The sequence below is a fragment of the Orycteropus afer genome, unplaced genomic scaffold (genome assembly GCF_000298275.1).
Source record: "Orycteropus afer afer isolate SDZICR_OR568_19922 unplaced genomic scaffold, OryAfe1.0 scaffold00114, whole genome shotgun sequence".
NCBI lineage: Eukaryota > Metazoa > Chordata > Mammalia > Tubulidentata > Orycteropodidae > Orycteropus > Orycteropus afer.
In genome coordinates, this window is record NW_006921701.1 from 6,246,381 (window position 1) to 6,260,222 (window position 13,842).

The 13,842-nt window shown below is 41.3% G+C and overlaps 1 protein-coding gene across 1 annotated transcript in view; it reads right to left on the bottom strand.

The window, feature by feature from the left end:
* Positions 1-5,297, bottom strand: part of HCLS1 (hematopoietic cell-specific Lyn substrate 1) — a 26,949-nt gene extending 21,652 nt beyond the window's left edge. Inside the window, exons 1-2 of the mRNA XM_007943890.1 lie at positions 5,214-5,297; positions 4,568-4,641 (exon numbers count right to left, since the gene is read on the bottom strand). Of these exons, the coding sequence (XP_007942081.1) occupies positions 4,568-4,641; positions 5,214-5,297 (158 nt within the window). The remainder of the gene's footprint in view (positions 1-4,567; positions 4,642-5,213) is intronic.
* Between the last annotated feature and the right edge of the window lie 8,545 nt (positions 5,298-13,842).

Sequence of the window (13,842 nt, forward strand, 5' to 3'; positions counted from 1 at the left end):
ACTGCTAACCAGAAGGCTGGCGATTCAAACCCACCAGCCACTCCTCGGAAGGAAGATGGGGCAATCTACTTCTGTAGTGATACTGCCTCGGAAACACAAGGAGGGGTCGCTATGAGTCGGTACTACTCAACGGCACATAACAACAACAATATATTGGACAAAGGATTTGTATCCAATATATATAAACAACTCTTAAAAAGAAACCATAAGGCAAATAACCCCCTTTAACCCACCAGCCACTCCTCGGAAGGAAGATAGGGCAATCTACTTCCATAGTGATATTGCCTCGGAAACCCAAGGAGGGGTCGCTATGAGTCGGGTCCGACTCAACGGCAAATAACAACAACAACAAAGTGAGAAAAATATTTGAATAGACCCTCAAAAAGAAGATATATGAAAACTTGTAAGTGGCACATGAAAAGATGCTTAATAAAATTAGTCAGTAGATAAGTACAAATTAAAAATATTACATACCCATTAGAGTGGATAAAATTAAAAATATTAACAATAACAAGTGTTGAAAACGATGTGAAACCCATACTTTTCTGATGGGAAATGAAAACTGGTAAATGCTCTTTGGAAAATGTCTGTTAGTTTCTTATAAAGTTAACCATACACTATATGATCCAGCTATTCCACTCCTAGGTATTTCCCAATAAAAATAAAAATATATGTTAACAAAAAGATTTCTATATAAATGTTCACAGAGTGTTATCTGTTATAGCGGACAGGGTTGCTGAGGCAGACATTCTATGGTTATAGCTCAGTTAAGGATTTAGCCCAAAGGCCAGATGGGGTTCAGGAAGTACTGAAAATTATTCTTCTAGAGCAGTGCTATGCAAAGTGTGGTCTACAAACTATTTCTGTTCCACAATGAAGAAAGAGCAAAAATTGGGAGTAAGCATTTAGAAACTTCTGTAGTAATTTGACACAGTAACTTTGTCTATTGAACCTGAAATTAAAAACTGTGCTCGTGTTTTCTGTCTTTTTTTTTTCTCCTTTTTTTTTCAGCAATTCAATTTTATTCTACTTTGCAAAAGTATCGGTCTGTGACAGATTTAAACAACAACAACATGTTTTTTTTTTACCATAGAAGGTTTGAGATACACTATCCTAGAGTAATAAGAATCTTAACTGGTCAAAGGAAAAGACCAGCACCAAAGAGAATAGTGGGCAACAGTGGTGAAAAGAAGCTGGCAGTTCCTAGGAAACAGTAGGCTGCTTGGTGCTACCTGGGCCAGGTCTCTTATATATAACACATGAGGGTGGGAGAGACTCCTTTGAGCTACTCATCTCACCACAAAACCACTCCCCAAACTAAATTTGTTCAAGACAAGAGCTAAAGAGAGAGAGAGAAAAAAAGATTATAGTGTGGAGAACATAGCTAGATTAATGAGAACCACAGTCATTTCCTTTTCCTGCTATGAATCATCTCAGCTCTGCAGCTACTGTTCTCTCTAACTTCCTCTCCCCTCCAAGGACTTTAGTGATTCCCATCTGACCTTAAAGATGGACTTAGCCACCACTAGCCAGAGAGAATCCTAGAATATAAGACTTGGTACTGGAAAGTGTTCTGGGTATCTTTTTGATACAAATGGGAACACTGAGAATCAGAGAGGAAAAGTGACTTGCCCAAGATCACCTGGCTGGCTACTGGTAGAGACTGGACTTTTAGTAGCCTGGGTAAATGAGAAGAGAGGGTTTGTGTGTGTGTGTGTGTTTCTCTCTCTCTGTGTGTAAATATTTTCATCATTTATTCTATCAGATATAGATCCAGTTAGGTTAACAAGGAAACACCGAAAGCCTACACTGTACAGCCCAAGGGGCACCAGTCAGAGTAATATATGGACTGGAGTTATGCAGTGCAGCAGCATGGTAAATACCACTTAGGGAGGAGGAAGGTGCTCATCTGTTAACTTGTTTGTTAGGCTGTTAGGAAAGAAATCAGATTAAACTGATATATATTAACAGGAGGCGCTCTGGTGCCACAGTGGTTAAAGCATTCAGCTGCTAACCAAAAGGTCAGTGGTTTGAACCCCCAGCTGCTTTGTGAGAGAAATATGAGGCAATTTGCTCCTGTAAAGATTTACAGCTTTGGAAACCCTATGGGGCAGTTCTACTCTGTCCTATAGGATTGCTATGAGTTGGAATCAATTTGATGGCAGTGGGTTTGGTTTGATATATAAATAGGAAAGGAAAATAATGATATCAAATTGATACTAAGTGTTAAAGGCTGCATTAAACATTAACATATGCTATCTCATTGAACCTAACAAAAAATCTGAAGGGTAGCTATTATTATCCCCATTTGATAATAAAGAAGCTAAAGTTCAGAGAGGTTATGTGTCTAAGGTCACAAAGCTAGTAGGGGCAGAGTGGTAAATGACTCTAGATCTGTTATCCAAACTCAAGCCCTTTACATAAGATCACAGGAGTCTCAAGAGGGACTCAGAAGTCTTCCTTAAAATACTCTACTCCAACTATGTATGGGAGAGGCACTTGGAGAGAGAAGGTTAAAAAAAAAAAAAAAGTGGGTAACCTTCTCTTAGAGTCCCCAGGCAATGGAAATGGCTAATGAACTCAGCTGGTAACTAAAAGGTTGGTGGTTCGAGTCCATCCAGAGGCATCTCAAAAGACAGTCTTGGTGATCTACTTCCAAACAATCAGCCATTGGAAGTCATATGAGTTCTACTCTGACACACATGGGATACCAACGGCTTTGGGGTTTTTAACTGGTAGCCTCACCTTAAGAATTCCCAGGATACTAGGATTGGGCAAACTTTATGCAGAAGAGGGAAGAGTTCTTGAGTGTTTGGGGTCTGTGAGCCTTTAAAGGCCCATCAGGAAGCCTCTGGTATGAGCCGGTTCCACTTCTTCATCTCTTCAATTGATTCCAGAATCACTTGGTTTATTTGAGAATATTCATTACAGCTACTTAGTAAGACAAACCATGTATATCAGATTAAGTAATGCATAGTACTAAATATTATCAAATTACATAAATATGTACCAAGTTTCTAGTGTGTTGTTTGTACCATGTGGTCATTCACTGATATTTTTTAAAATCTAAGGGAAAATGAGGTAAAAACACCATTGTTAAGAGTGTGGGGACAAAAGTTAAGCTGGAGCTAAAAATGATTAATTCTGCCCATTTGTACAGTTGATTCTAACTTTTAATTTTTGCTCTTATTATCTTATTTATTGTGTATAACTTACACGTTTTTATATTCTGACACTACCCAAAGCAGACATCCAAGGTTAGATGATCCCAAGTAATCCAATAAAGAGAGATGGTATCTGAATCCAAATGTAATATCTATCCCAGAGAAAGTGCTAGATTTGTCTCCGAGTAAGTTCCTTCTCTCCTTCAGTATAGGGTGTTTGCTGGTAAAATGAAAATTGGACTATAATCTTTTAAATCTCTAAACATTATTGCTAAATAGATTTCCAAACTCACTGCTATCAAGTCAATTCCAACTCACAGTGACCCCCACATTGCGTTTCCAAGGCTGTAAATCTTTACAGAAGCAGACTGCCTCATCTTTTTTCCATGGAGCAGCTGGTGGGTTTGAACCACTGACCTTTTTGGTTAGCAGCCAAATGTCTTCATCACTACACCACCAGAGCTCCTTAAAATAGATTTAGTGACTAGCTTTATCCAAGAGTCATATTTTCTCATATTGCCATGTATGGCTTTCATCATCTATCAAGCACTCAAGTAAAAATTTGTATTTTAAAAGTAATTCAGGTCATGTAGGGGACCTGATAGTGCCCTTTTTTTACAGCATTTATTCTGAGTTCTTCACCTTGACATTGCACTAAATCTACCTTAGCCCACCTAAAGTCACTCTATACTCTAGACATATATTTATATTTAAGTAGCTAGCTAGACAGAACCTCAGCACATGAGTCATTCACACTCTGAATCCCTCATGTCCTAACGAAGGAATAAGAAAGGTGGCTAATATAATAGAATCACTTGGGAAAATAGCAGAGTTTCTAGAAATAAAAGACAGATACACCCACTATTCACTTACTGATGTCACTAGGTTCCAAAGACCAGGTCATTATGCAAAAAGAAGGGATGACCTCATCAGATCACAAAATGGAGATGAGTACAGCATTTATAACTGCCAAATTTCATCCTTACATAACTGCTAAATCACTGAGAATCATGGCCCAGCCAAATTGACACATAAGCTTAACCATCACAGCCAGCATTACTTTCACCTTGTGCACTGGCATTCATAACCGCTAGATGTATATCACCAATGCACAAAATATTTGGATAGTAGATTTTTTACTATGTAGTAAATGTGAAATGTCAGATAACAAGATTGTCAATAAGTGAGGAGTAAGTATAATAGGCTAGGGGGATAAAAGGATGAGAATAGAAACACACAATGACACATGCAGGGACACGTAGGGACAGAGTCAAGAAAAAATACAAAGACACATAGACATGAGCTAACCTCTCATTTTCCTTTGTTCCCACCCTTCCCTGAATGCCTGAGTTTTCCCTGAGCTCTTCCCTCACAACTAGTTCTCCCATTTTCTTGGTACCTACTTGATGTGTTCTGTGCGCCCAGAACCCTCGATGGTCTTGGCTCCCCACCGTTGCTCCTTCTCAGAGATGTCATTCTGCAAAAGACAGCACTCAGTAATATGTGATGGGAAGAGATATGTCACACTAGGGGCCACACAGCTGACACGTGTGTACTCCACATCCCCTGCATCAGCTGCCTCCATCAGTTTGGGTCTTTATTCAGGCTCCTCTCTAGGTTCACCCCACTCTGACTCCATGCTAAAATTAAACTGGTGAACTGAGAAATCTTCCTTCCTGCTCTATATCCTTCATACTTTTCCTTCCAGGCATCCTACAGTTTCTCAGTCCCCTCAGATCATACACATCTAGCCCAAATCCTGGATCAGAGGCCAAAGGAGACCCATGTTAACTTGTTCCTCTGTCAGCATAGCCTGTTATAACCTGGCAATCACTGTCCAGCTCCTCAGCACCAGTCTCCTTCCATTCTGAACATCACCTATCACATATGCTTCAGTCATGACAGAAAATTGAACTAGCAGTAGTCCCATAATGAGGGCTGTATCAGTCCCAGACTGTTGTTTTCCAAGTCCCCCAGAGGACACTGAGCAGCCCAGATGTCCTGCCACCACCCACTTTATTGTCTGAGCAAAGCTACTTCCAAACTCACCACAAAGTCAGGGTCAGTGTCCCAGTCATCCCCCTGGGTCTCCACGGAAACAGATACATCATGCCCTACTACAGACTTCCACATCTGAGGGGGACAGAAGACAAGAATAATTAAGACAAAAAAAAAAAAACAAAAGCATCAAGAGTAGAGAAAAAAACAATGCTGAAGGCAATAATAAAAGAGTCCCAATGTTTTTAGTTATATATATATTTTTGGAAGAGAATAAAAGTCAAGGTAAAGCAGGTGGGAGTTTTAACCTTGAAAACATTATGCTGAGAGTGAAATAAGTCAATCACAAAAAGAAAAATCATTGCATGATTTCACTAAATAAAAAACTTAGAACAGGCAAATGACTAGAGATCAGAATTTAACAGTGGTTACCAGGAGCAAGAGGGAAGGGGAAAGTGGGGGATCTTTGTTTGGCTAGCATTGTGTTTCTGTGTATGGGGATGGAAAACATGGCAATGAATATTGATAATGGTTATGCAACATAATTGATGTGATTGGTTTCATTGAAGTGTGCAAATGACAAATGTTGAATTGGCAAATGTTGTATTACTTATATTTTTACAAAAAAAAAAAAAAGCACTTCCACTCATCTTAGGTGGGAAGGGGGTGTGCTCATTCAAGAGAAACTGAGTCTGGAAACAAATCGTCTTGGGTGTAGGTAGTGCTAAATAACTTGGATGTCAAAACTTCTGGGATTGTTTGTGTCCAGACTCCAGAGGCTAGCCGGGCAGCAGCTTGGGGTAGTGTTCAATGACAGCATGGCATCTGTGAGAAGGAGCAACAACGGGGAGCCAAGCCATCAAGGGTTGTGGGTGCACAGAGGACAGATTTCTACAGATAATTCCTTTCACAGTTGCCAAAATATAAATTGGTCCAGTTCTTGCCAAAGTGAGTAACATCTACACTCTTCCATACAACCCACTTAATTCTGTTGATAATTTTTCCAACACCCAGTGCAAGTACCTTCCCACTTCCTCTTTGAGACTGCCTGTGGACAGCTACCTGCAGTCAGTAGGAGCAGTCAGTTGAAATTCCTGTACTGAACAATGAATGGGGAAGCACTGTTCACTGGGAATAACTTATTTCCAATTTTTAAGAACAGTTCAATTTCCAAAGAAGATAACTGGTTCAAAATATAACCTGTAAAAATCCATATTTTGAACACAAAAGGTGTTCAACGTTTATTAACTAAATAAATGCAGAAGAAATACTTTGAGAACACTAGCTTGAAAGGGTGCCAAACTGTCCTTCTGTGAGAGCATCTCCAAGTCAGCCTGCCAACTGTGCAGGAGGAGGCGTTACACATTGGCTCTGCATCTGTGGGGTCCTGGACCTTGGTGTGAAAAGGTAAAAAAAGAACAATGCCCACCTGCTGCACGGAGACTTCTCAACCCTGGCACCACTTGCTAGCTGAATACTTTTCTGACCATCTGTCCCTCTGTGAACACAACCTCATCCTACTCTCCACACCCTCCTCACTCTTCATTGTTTCTTAGGGCATCTCTTTTACAAATGCTTTCCTGTCTGTCCACATAGGCCCTAGGCTTCTCCTCTCTAGTATTCTTTTTCCACTTGAAAACTCCACCCTTCTCCACTCCATGCTCTTTCAACAACCGATCCCTTGGAAATTGCATCTAAAAGGGTTTGGGTGTAGAGGGAGATGAGATTCGAGAGGACACTGGAGAAGCAGTGCCTGAGGCATCTAATTGTGAGATGAGTCATTGCCAAGAGCAGCTCGGCCTTCCCTGCCAGGGCGACAGTTACGGATGTGGGCAGGTAGACGAGACCTATGAGCCTGTACCCTTGCACTGTGTCTATTACTCATGTTCTGTCTCCTGTGCTGTGTTGCAGCAACAAGAGTTAATACAGACAACTAGAAAGAAGAAGTTTTTGAAATATGTGTGTGCAATAAGGAAGCAATGAGGACCAATGGGCTGGTCCTCTTTCCTGCTGTTCTTCTGAGGCCTTGTCTTGACTCTCCCAGAAATCTCCCATTTTTGCCCATTCTTGAAATAAAGGGATGAGTTTCTGACATAGACACAATGTGGTATCTTGACTTACTGACCAGAAATAGGGAAAGCAAGAAATGCTCTCTAGAGACAGGAGACAGAATAGGAATGTGATTGGGCAGCGATCTTAGGCACAATCAAGGGTCTCAGCATAAGGGTAACTTATAGCATCAGTACATGAATTGGGAGTCAGAAGAACTGGTGATGACCCCTGTGGGAACACGGGTAAGAGAATCATCATAAAGTATGTGGTTATGTGCCAGGCACCAGTGTAGGCAAGTTATAAATATTAACTTAAATAATTTGGCAAATCACTGAATAATTGAAAAATAAATGATGGGGTCAGGCTACCTGATCTATATAAAGTCCCTTCCATTTCTGACATTCTGAGATTCTGTGATCCTGCAATCACAGAAACTCATCCCAACCAAACCGTCACGTCTTCAACTTGGTTCTCAGCACTAGTATACATTAGCTAGTACTTCCTGAACTGTTACACCATTTCCTGTGTGGGTTTTGCCTCCCTGACTAGACAATATGCTCTTCAAGGGCACAGACTTTGTCTTCATGTTTGTGGTCCTCCTCTTAACTCAGTGTCTAGGAACAGCAGCCCTTAGAAAGGGTTGCAGATAATCAGCAGAGACCAGGCAACACTTCACTTGGTCTGCGGTCCTGACTGGCTGCTGCATCATGATCTCCTGGGCTTCAGCCCTTCCTCTGTTCCCAGCCCTAGATGCTCATTATCCACAACCACTCACACCCTGGCCTTCTGGCCACAAAAGTTCAAAAAATCTAATAGCTTTGTCCCTCATCCTCACCAGAAATTAAGAGACAGGTAGGTTCCTCTTACTTCCACCCTTGTTTCCCAACTCCCCCCACTACTCAGTGTACCCACCTCCAATACAATGTGAGTGTCTTCTGCTCTTGGATTCCAGCTTCTCACAAAGACACCCAGCTCCCTGTCTGGCTGCTGCCACTCAGAATAAGAAACTGAGCTGCTGCTTCAGTTCCGTATTCAGGTTTGCTGTCATTTCCTGCTGCTCTGTCCTCACAGCTACTTCCTGAAGTTTGAGTCAGTTACTTCTGCTTAGGGGCTTAAATTTAAAAGGATTAGTTAAACACCTCTGTGCCTCTTCTTTTGTAAGGCTTTGAGGATCTTGGGAAAGTCACAGAAAATGCTGCTCTTACTCTGAATTTAAAATCTAGTCAGGGAAGTAAAACATTCAAAAACCACAAAACACATTAAAGAATGCTATCAGACTGGCTTTGTGTCCTAAATGTGGTGGGCAGTTGCATCTGTTACAGTAAAGGAATTCAGAGAATTTGGGATTGGCTGTTCTGACTCACGGCAACTCCAATGGTGTCAGAGAACTGTGCACCATATGGGTTTCAATTGCTGGGTGGTTTTTTTTGGAAGTAGATTGCCAGGTCATTCTTCCTTGGAACCCACCTCCAGCCTTTTGGTTAGCAGCCAAGCATGTTAACCATTTGCACCCCTGAGGGATGCTGGGATAGGCTGTAATGATCAAGAAACACTCAATGGGAAAAGTGATTTTATGTAGATATTGAAGGATAAGATTGAAAAAGAAACTGTACACACATTGCCCACAGCACTTAAAACTAGGTTTCACATATATTTGTTGTTGTTAGGTGCCATTGAGTCGTCTCCAACTCATAATGACCCTATGGGCAACAGAACAAAATACTGTCTGGTCCTGTGCCAGCCTCACGATCCTTGCTATACCAGAGACCATCACTGCAGCCACTGTGTCAATCCATCTTGTTGAGGACCTTCCCCTTTTTCGTTGACCCTCCACTTTACCGAGCATGATATTCTTCTCCAGGGAATGGTCCCTTCTGACAACATGACCAAAGCAGGTGAGATGAAGTCTGGTCATTCTTGCATCCAAGGAGCATTCTGCCTGTACTTCTTCAAGGACAGATTTGTTAGTCCATAGTACTTTCAGTATTCTTCTCCAGCACCACAACTCAAAATCATCAACTCTTCTTTGGTCTTCCTTATTCATTGTCTAGCTCTTATATGTATATGAGGGGACTGAAAATACCATGGCTTGGGTTAGGCACACCTTAGTCTTCAAGGAGACATCTTTGTTCTTCATCACTTGAAAGAGGTCTTTTGCAGCAGATTTGCCCAATGCAATACATTTTCTGATGTCTTGACTGCTGCTTCCATTGATGTTGATTGTAGAACCAAGTAACATGAAACCTTTGAAAACTTTAATCTTTTCTTCATTTATCATGATGCTGCTTATTGGTCCAGTTGTGAGGATTTTTGTTTTCTTTAAATTGAGGTGTAACCCATACTGCAGATTGTAGTCTTCAATCTTCATCAATCCTCAATCTTCAAGTCATCATCACATTCAGCAGGCAAAGTTGTGTCATCTGCATTGCAGGTTGTTAATGAGCCTTCCTCGAATCCTGATGCCACACTCTTCTTCATGTAGTCCAGCTTCTCAGATTATTTGCTCAGCATACAGATTGAATAAGTATGGTGAAAGGATACAACCCTGACATACTCCCTTCCTGATTTTAAACTATGCGGTATGCCCTTGTTCTGTTCCAATGACAGCCTCCTGGTCTATGTACAGGTTCCTCATGAGTACAATTAAGTGTTCTGGAATTCCCATTCTTCTCAATGTTATCCACAATTTGTTATGATCCCATAGTCTAATGCTTTTGCATAGTCAATAAAACACATGTAAGCATCTTTCTGGTATGCTTTGCTCACACCCAGGATCTATCTGACATCAGTAATGACATCTTTTATTCCATGTCCTCTTCTGAATCCAGCTTGCATTTCTGGAATTTCTTGGTTAATATACAGCTACAACCGTTTTTGAATTATCTTCAGCAAGATTTTACCTCCTACTTTGGTTAGTAGTGACTGGGATCTTAAAAGCTTGCAAGCCACCATCTACATGCAACAATGGGTCTCTCCTCGTCCAGAGCAAAGAAGAATGAAGAAAAACAAAAATTCATGGAAACAATTAGTCCTAGCAACTGGTACACCATGCAATCTGCAGCCTATATGACTATGAGACCAGAAGAACTAGATGGTGCCTGGCTACCACTGTTAACCACTTAGAAGGGGATCTATGTAGGAGATCCTGGATAGAGAGGGAGAACAATGTGGAACAAAACTCAAAATCATTTGGAGAAAAAAAAAGGGGGGAGGGGACCAGGTTTGCTGGTCTGACAGAGCCTGGTGGAACCACTGAGACTATGGCCCACAGCTGCCCTTCAGGTCTGGAATTGAACCCACACCTGTGGCTTCTAGCCAAACAAAAGACAGGCATATGCACTGAACATTTGCCTGGGGTAGATACGCTCCTTGGAGAGAACAATCATGGGAGAAAGAACGGCTGCTTATGCACAGGGAGACAGCTCAGGGGGCAGGAGTGCATGGAAGGATGGACACAGGGAAGAGGTAACTGTCGGGAGGAAGTGGGAGAGGAGCTGTGCATTGTGGTAAATTGTGGTCAATGTCATGAGACAAAGTGTGTGTGAACTGCTGTATGGAAAGTGAATTTGCTGTGTAAATTTTCACCCAACTCACAATTAAAAAAAAAAAAATTTACTTATGTGTGTTATTAATGATATTGTCCATCCACATTCTGTGGGATCATGTTTCTTTGGAATGGGTACAAATATGGATCTTTTCCAGTCAGTTGACAGGTAGCTGTCATACAAATGTCTTGGCATAGATAAGTAAGTGCCTCCAGCATGGCATGCGTTTGTTGAAACATCTCAGTGGGTATTCCGTCAATTCCTGGAGGCTTGTTTTTCACCACTTCCTTCAGTGCAGCTTTGCCTTCTTCCTTCAATGCCACTGGTTCTTGATCATATGCCACCTTCTGAAATATATGATTTTTTTTATGATCCAGGTGCATGGTGTCTGATAAATTTTGAATAAAATGTTCCATATGCCTAATCCTTAAACTGCAAATGATAGTTCTTAAAAAAAATACCATCCGAATCCTGTCTTGTCTTAGACTGGACTAATTTCTCTTCCTGCTAACCTAATGATATAAAGTTTACAGAAAAGAGGCCTCACTTTTGTCTCACCTGGGCTTCTGAAAAAATGTAGGAAATAGGGTGCAGCCTAGTAAAGAAAGTGAGAAAACTAAAATACATTGTTCTACAAAGTACACCCTTGTAAGGCATAATAAAAAGAAAATTATATGCCTGTAAATAAAATGATGACTACTTACAAATTCTAACTAAGCTACAAAGTATGAAATGACAAAAACAAACAAAATGGAGTAAGTTCAACTTCAGTCTAAAGTAATGTCTACTTATCCATTGGTGGGGCTTCTCTTGTAAAACCACTGAAGTTCTTCCAGTGGAGTTGCCTCCTAGTGTTCTAAGGGACTGTACCAGAAGGGCTCTATTAAGTGATTTCTGGTGCAGGAGCTGTGTTTTAATCCTGGTGTGGTGTATGAATGCTCATTTGCCAATCACTTTCACCACAGTAGGCATGGGCAGCAAGACTTCATTGGGTCTTTCCCATTTTTTTTTGTGAGGTCCTTAGGATTCCAGGTCTTCACATAGTCTCAACTGCAGGTTCAGCCATGTGTAGAGGAACCTCGGGAAATGGGCTGTAGGGCTGAAACAAAGTTCTTTTATTGCATCTCAAGGAGACATCACTCGATCCAGGTCATCTCCTCCAGGTCACAGGTCAAAGGCTCTCTGGAGAAATCTCCAGGGGGTGGTGGTGGCAAGCATTCTCCCTTGCCCTGGTGGGCATGGACTGGCCACCAAATGGTGTCCCTGGCTGACTAGCCAGGAAAATGTAACCATGAAACTGTGTCCACGTTCTGTTCGAAGTAGCTTACAGAAAGAACCACAGACTCAGACTGAGGCAAAGAAAGACACTCTATTTGGAAGGCTTAACACTAAGGAATGCTCAGGATTGCTGTTGCCAAGGAAGTTCTGTGGGGCTTCAGGTTACTTTTACCTTTAAATTTCCTGTAGAAAAAATAAAGGAAGAAAAGAGAAAATGGTCCAAGTGTGAACCTCCAGAGAGAGGGTGGGTAAGGTGCAAACAGCTTTGTTAAAAAAAAAAAAAGAAAGCACTGGTTTAGAGGAGATTAAACATTCCTGTCCTCACACATGAGCCCCTTGAGAAATGAAAAAAAAATTCTTTAAGTGTAACGCTTGTCAAGGTCAGCAAACACCAGTATGAGCTTGCTATGCTTCTTTCAAGTTATCAAGAGGTTGTGAGAACATGAGGGGGTGAGGACATAAAAAATAACAAATGGACAATTTATACTTTATACATAAAAAAAGGATGCACAAACTATTCCAACAAAAACAGGACATAGAAACTATTCAGACACAATGTCATACTCATGCACCAGATGCTCCCGAGACCCTGATCCTGAAACGATTTGCCCCTAAGCCAAAATTCTGAAAAATGATACAAGGCAGGATAACCCCCACGGGATGGTCAGCCAAGCCTGCTCTCCTCCTACGGTTGAGTGGTACTATTGTGACTAAGGGCGAGACCTTCTCACCCCTCTGTCCCAGTCCTGTGGCAACCAGGAAAAGGGGTAGGGGACTCCCCAAAACTTGGCTCCTGAAATCGTCCTTCTGCTTTTCTTCTTCTATGCAAAATGGGCTGGTGGTGCCACCTGCAGATGGAGGCAGTGGGAAGTCTGCCTGGTAAAGGAAATCCAAGTGGCTGCTTAGAGTAGACCACCCGTGCTTCAGCTGGAGATGGGGCCACCATATCTCAGAAGGGCAAAGCCCAACCAGGGACCCAGAAAGGTGTTTTAGGAACAATAAGGTCCTTACCCCCTATCACAAAGAGCCAATGATCACAAGTTGAAGCAGGAAAGCAAAAGGTTGACTGAGTAGTAATACCCAAGTAGACAGGATCACTTCTCTAAAATCTCTATCTCCTTGAGCAAAGGGGTAAACATGATCATACAGGGATGAGAAGGGACCTGAAGGTCCCTTGGACTGCCAGGAATGTCTTTGTTCTTCTCTCACCTGGTTACTCTGGACTCAGCATCCCTCTTCTCAGGGTCATCTTGCTTCATAGACTATGGTTCTCAACCAAAACCAGTTGTGGGAGAGGATTATGCTTAGGAGAATGTATAATTGAAAATAACAAACCTAAAGAAACTCAGAACCCATAAAAAGGTTGGCTATTCTATTTACTTAAAAGAAAGTAAAAGGGAGGGGAAAACAGCAGGTTAGTCACTACGATTAATGTCTACTTTAACCATGCCTGCTAGTTTGTTGAAGTTCTGCAATTTTCAGTGAGGGGCCTCTTTGGACTTCCACTTCAGCTTTCCACACTATTTCATGACCTATAATTTATCATGGCAGCACCAAATTTATTTTAAGGAAGAATAAATTTGTATAAGAAAAAAACACAAACTTTCAGATCTGGAATTCCTAGGGTCAAAAGTAGTTATCATCAAATTAAATATTTGACACTCCACCCAGGTACACAGTTTACTAGAGAAATCCTAGAATTTAATCAGACATCTCTGATTAAACACATCCCATGATTCCTTAATAAATAGCCTAACTTCGTTTCTGAGTCAGTGGCATGTAGAAATAACATGAGTTTGGAAGCC